At 44.8% G+C, this 6,313-nt stretch overlaps 1 protein-coding gene across 1 annotated transcript in view; it reads right to left on the bottom strand.

Moving 5' to 3' along the window:
• Positions 1-4,887: 4,887 nt before the first annotated feature.
• Positions 4,888-6,313, bottom strand: part of Hsd17b2 (hydroxysteroid 17-beta dehydrogenase 2) — a 59,079-nt gene continuing 57,653 nt past the window's right edge. Inside the window, exon 5 of the mRNA XM_021220758.2 lies at positions 4,888-5,316. Coding sequence (XP_021076417.1) covers positions 4,976-5,316 — 341 coding nt within the window. The 3' untranslated portion in view covers positions 4,888-4,975. The remainder of the gene's footprint in view (positions 5,317-6,313) is intronic.

Here is a 6,313-nt window from a genome sequence, read left to right as displayed (position 1 = left end):
AGAGTATTAGAAACGGACTTTCGAAATCACTGGGTGCTCTGTCTGTTACCGCAGACCCAGTCCCTCAGGCTCCTTTCTAGCATTGCCACAGAACATTAGTTGTGGCCTCTGCCAGCCCACTCCCCACTTCCCTGCCACGCCAATCCCCCCCCCCCCCCCCCCCCCACCGCCCACATCTCCTGTGGATCCCTCAGAGCAGTCGCCTCCAGGCCTCCCTCCTTACTGGCCTCTGCATCCCAGCCTCCAACACCAGCAAGCACGTTCCCTGTGAACACACCCCACCCGCGGAGCAGGTCAATAAAAAAAAGGCAACACAGAGCTATCACACTCTCTGACAGTCCAGACAGGAAGCAGAAAGCGAGGAGCAAAACACACACACACACACATCGAAGACAAACCCAGACATAAGCGTTGGGATCTGAAGTCATCCCAAACCCAGATACCTGGATACCAGATAAAGAACAGTATCAACAACATACAGGACAACGTCTCCTCTAGAGCTCAGCTGTTCTACCACAACAGGCCCTGAAAAATCCCAACACACCTGAAGCCCAATCCCAAGCCCTTAAAACCAACTATGTGAAGAGGACAGAGGTCTTCAGAGAGGAAGTGAATAGATCTCTTAAAGAAAGCCAGGAAAAGACAGTTGGAAGAAATGAATAAAACTGTTCAAGACCTGGAAAAGAAATCGAAGTAATACAGAAAACACAAACTGAAGAAATTCTAGAAATAAAAAAAAATTAGGATTTTAAACAGAAACTACAGAGGCAGGCTTCATCAACAGGATACAAGAAGTGGAAGAGGAGCCGGGCGTGGTGGCGCACGCCTTTGATCCCAGCACTTGGGAGGCAGAGGCAGGCGGATTTCTGAGTTCGAGGCCAGCCTGGTCTACAGAGTGAGTTCCAGGACAGCCAGAGCTATAGAGAAACCCTGTCTCGAAAAACAAACAAACAAAAAAAGTGGAAGAGGTCATTGACATTGTAAATGCATCAGTCAAAGAAAATGTCAAATATAAAAAAATCCCTGACATGAAAAATCCAGGAAATCTGGGATACTATGAAAAGACCAAACCTAAGAATACAGGAATAGAATAAGGAGATTCCTAGAAAATATTTTCAAAAAAAAGCATAGAAGAAAAATTTCTTAACCTAAAGAAGGAAATGCCAATAAAGGAACACAGTGAACACAGAACACCAAATATATCGAACCAAAACGAAAGGCCCCTCACCACAGAATAGTCAAAACACTAAAATACAGATCAAAGAAAGAGCCGCAGGGGGAAAGCACCAACTAACATATAAAAGCAGACCTATTAGAATTATGCCTGACTTTTTGATGGTGATTTTAAAAGCTAGAGGGTCTTGGACACGTGTTGCAGACTCATATATATATATATATATATATATATATATATATATATATATTCATTTATTATGTATAAGTACACTGTAGCTGTCTTTAGACACACAAGAAGAGGGCATCAGATCTCATTACAGATGGTTGTGAGCCACCATGTGGTTGTTGGGATTTGAACTCAGGACCTTCAGAAGAGCAGTCATTGCTCTTACCCGCTGAGCCATCTCGCCAGCCTGTGTTGCAGACTCTTAAGAGACCACAGATGCCAGACTGGACTATTACACCCAGCAAAACTTTCAATCACCATACAAGGAGAAAATAAGATATTCTGTGATAAAGTCAAATTTAAATAATATCCACCCACAAATCTAGCCCTGCAGAAGGATTTACAAGGAAAAGTCCAGCCCAAGGAGTTAAACTACATCCATGGAAACTTAGGAAGCACACAGACACACACACACACCACTACCACCACCACCATCACTAACACCACAACAATAACACCCCCAACAACAACAGCAACAACAAAATAACAGGAATCACTTGGTCAGGCTGGAGAACTTGAGGGATCCTAGGGGAGGCTCTTAGGAGGATATAGACACAGAACTGAGAGGTGCCCCAGACCCCCGCAGGCTTTCCTCTCTGAGGGCAGAGCGTCTCTCGCCCAGACTCTGACACTCCCTGAGCTTCGTTGTTGTTGGTAAGGGTTTTGAATCCCGGTTGGCATTGCTCCAAGCAGGACTGGCGGCAAATAAGCAGGGCAGCATGACATAGATACTGTTCAATTCCCAGCAGCCACATGGTGGCTCACAACCATCTGTAACGGGATCCAATGCCCTCTTCTTGTGTGTCTGAAGACAGCTACAGTGTGCTCATATACATGAAATAAATAAATGAACCTTTTTTAAAAAAAAAAAAAAAAAAGAGTGATCACCATGGCGTGAGATGCAGATATGGTTTTTTTTTTAAAAAAAAGATTATTACATCATAAGTTCATCGATGAAATTTTTTTGGCCAAGCATTTAAATATTAGCAAAACAAACAAACAAAAACATACCCAGGCCAAAACCTAGAATGTTTCGACTTAGAACCTTCTCTGTATGGAAAGCCATTTGCCTCAGGCCAACCAGGGAGGAGAGCACAAGGCCAAACAGAGAGCTTAGTTATGCCCAGCAATGACACAGCCTGTTATTAAAAGAAGATTGAGGAACTACTTGGCGATCTGAGGCAAGAGGATCGATCACATGAGCTTTGGAGTTAGTAACCAGTCTAGATAACATAACGAGGAACAAAGACTATAACTAAAGACAGACCTGCCAATCTCCCAGGGAAATTCCCCATAGCTGGAGCACCTCACTCAGACGGAGCCTGGGAAGAACAGGCCACACAGCCATGAGCAGCTTGCTGGTCTTCCCAAGGTGATAGCTCACATTCTCCCTTCAGTTGTCTCTACACTTCGAAACATGATAAATAAGCCACTGGACGATCCAGGACGGAATACCTAAGCACGTTAAACACAGTGCCATTTGTACTGATATCCAGTCAGCTCTGATCCCCAAGTGCAGACCTTGAGTGACTGGCTGATATTTGAAGGTCTACTGTGGGAATTAGGGAAAAAAATATCTATTTGGGGTGAATAAAAGATTTGATTTTCAAGATGTTACTGTTCACTGACTTGTGCCTGGTCACCTTAGAGGCCCTTACAGTTCTACAAAGAGATTAAGTTATTTTGATGCCCACACACCATGCATCCCTCGGCTCCTAGATGGAGGAGTAATTCTGAGTAATTTTGATGTGGGAGTTGTCAGTTAATGAATACGCTTTAGGAGAAGGCACAATGGTTGCTAGCTACTCAGCAGTCTGAGGCAAGAGGATAGATCACATGAGCTTGGGAATTGGAAAACAGCCTGAATAACATAACAAGACTCTATCTCAAAATAAGAAAACATCTCTTGAGGCTACACCTGCTATAAATAGGGGTTCCCTGGAACGTTCTGGGAAGGAGTCACCATTCTAGAGCTCCTCGAGAACATGTGTGATTCAAGCAAAGAGGTCGGAGAGGAGCTACCAGAGCCTGACACCAAGTCCCATTGATGACTGAGCCATCTGAGACTCACTGGGGGAAGTCACTAAAGACATGGCAGCATAGCAAGAAGACTTGGTTAGGAGAGGGTTTTGAAGATGCCACCGAGTCGCTGCCCTCAGAGGGTAAACGTTTATACCCAGTGAGAATTTGCTTTCTACGGGTAAACAGAAGTGGCTCCTCTCGACGGCGCTTCCTCTTGATCCGAGGATGCCGTGACCACGGTGAGATGGTGAAGAATAGAGGAACACGGCAACAGAGACGGGCAGGGGAGACTGCAGTTTGCAAAGCAGCTCTCCAACGAGTAAAATGCCGCGAGCAACGACACATGTTGCAGAGAGCTCTGCCACGGGAAGCAGAGGCAAGCTTTGGCACAAACTCCCCCATTGTTTGATTCTGCTAGATGGCAGGAGCTGAAGAGATGATACCTCTGTGAGCTGTGAGCGGCAGCGCTATCTGCACAAGTATGGGGATGTGGATTCAGGACCTAGGGTGGATGTAAATACGCTGTGGTGACCTCAGGCTCCAGGTTCGTGGAGAGACCTTTCTCAAGGGAATAAGGCAGAGGATGTTACAGCAGGACACTGGGTATGTTCTTCTGTCCACTATGGACCTGTGTACACTCATTCTCTGTCTCTCTGTCTGTCTGTCTCTCTGACTCTGTGTCTCTGTGTCTGTCTGTCTGTCTGTCTCTCTCTCAAACACACACACACACACACACACACACACACACACATTTCTAGCAGGGTATGGTGGCTGTATGTGAGAGGTACTGGCAGAAAGATAAGGGGTTTGAAGCCATTCTTGGCTTCTTGGCTACGTAGTGATTTCTGAGGCCAGCAAGGGCTACATGAGACTTATCTCAAAGTAAAAAATAAATAAAAATGAACTGCCACTTCAACCCCAACTTTAAGTCATCACTCACCCTGACGAGCAGCCAGTGGCGTGTGGCAAAACTAGCCAGTACCAGAAAGGTTACATTTACTAAGGACTGGAGTAGCTCTCAGTGTCTTTGAGCAAGAAGAAATGATCTATTTGGGTAGATTGCTTTGATTTGTTTGAGTACATACTTGATAGAATTCGGTATGATGTAAACACACACACATATATATATATATATATATGTATATACACACATATAAGTGTGCATATGTATATATCTGTATATATGTATGTAAAGATATACATATGTGAATATATACCTATATAAATATATACATATATACAAATATATATTTATGCTGGGAAAGGGAAAACTTCTTGAGGCTTGGTTTGTCATCATAGTAACTGTCCTAAAGTGGTCTAGAACCTCTGTGTGCAGCATCTGAGAGGAAAGCCTGTCTCTGGTGATACAAAGTCTGAGTGGCGCTCGCCGCGGTGCTCCCTGCTACCCTCCAGTCCTCTTCCCACGAAGTCACAGGGAACCAACACGTTTCAAAATAAGAATCTGAGGTAGAAAGTTAGTTTAATAAGAGGTTCTCCTTTCATGTTAAGAATGTGACATTCCCTACCGCACCGGGGGCCTTGTCCTTCTAGTTAGTGCACTGTCCTTAAAGCTCTTGGCATGAGTTCCGGACGAAAAGATTTTTTCATAACATAGTCAAGTAAGCTGACCGGGCAGTAGGCCGCGAAGCAGACCCACAGGTAAGCCATTGTCCCTGGGTAATAAAAGGAAGAGGGGTTCCTTGCAGAAATGGCGTGCTGGATGTCCCGCAGGACAGGGGTGATGTCCGGGTCGGATATGTCTTTCAAGTTCAGGACAGTGAGCTTCCGTGTACGGACATAGTCCTGGCCGAAGTTCTCCTGAATCTCTTTGGAAAAGTGGTCCAGGATTTCCGTCTCCATTTTATCCCAAGTGTCCTGTGAGCCTAAGATGTCTGGAACACAAGAAGAAAGGAAGGGCTCAGATGCTGGGGAGACGAGTAATTGTGAACCCGCTTCAGCTAGGAAAGATGGGTGCCTGTGAAGGCCCTTTTGAAAGGCCAATTTTCTTTTATTTTTTGAGATTATAATATAGTTCCATCACTTCTTTCTTCCCTCTAAGTCCTCCCTTATACCTTGCCTTGAACTTTTTCAGATTTATAGCCTCTTTTTACAGAGTCCATATATTGTTACATATATGTATGTTTTTAAGGGTGACCACGTAGATATGCCAGAGTAGAGGGGGAAAGCCCACGAGGCCCCAGACCTACGCAAAGGCAATGAAGGGATGCTGAGAGCGAGGGACAGAGCGTCCTCCAGGGAAGCACACACCAACGAGTGACCTAATGGTCATCTCTGTGCATGCCGTAGAGTGAGTGCTTTGAAATACCACTGATGAGCGGTTCCAAACCTGCACGTGACACTGGAGAGATGGACCAGTGGTTAAGAACACTTCCTGCTTCTGCAGGTGACCTTTGGTTCCCAACGCACACACATGAGGTGACTCACAACTGCCTGTAGCTCCATCTTCAGGACATTGGACACCCTTGCCTGATCTCCCCAGGCATAGATGCATGGGGGTGCACATGCACACATAAAATAAATCTTCTAAACCTACATATGAATAAAGATGGATGGTTGGAAGTTTCACAAACTGAAGAACCCAGCCAGTGAGCAATCAGTTCAAAATGAGAGCAGTGCTCCCTTCAAGGTCCCCTCTTAGAGCCGTCTCAAGTGATGCTGTCCTCACTAAGGGCAGGTTCATTCTCCCTGTTTTGACCACTTAACTGTCTGGTGTCAACTTTTTTGCTCAACATTGTTTACAGGTGTGTGTGTGTGTGTGTGTGTGTGTGTGTGTGTAGTGTTTGTGTGTGTAATGTGTATATATGTGTGTGTATATGTGTATGTCTGTGTGTATATGTATATATGTATATATATATATATATATATATA

This window comes from Mus pahari, chromosome 20 (genome assembly GCF_900095145.1).
Source record: "Mus pahari chromosome 20, PAHARI_EIJ_v1.1, whole genome shotgun sequence".
Lineage (NCBI taxonomy): Eukaryota > Metazoa > Chordata > Mammalia > Rodentia > Muridae > Mus > Mus pahari.
Note: the sequence above shows the minus strand (reverse complement) of the source record. Positions and strands in the feature narration are given on the sequence as shown.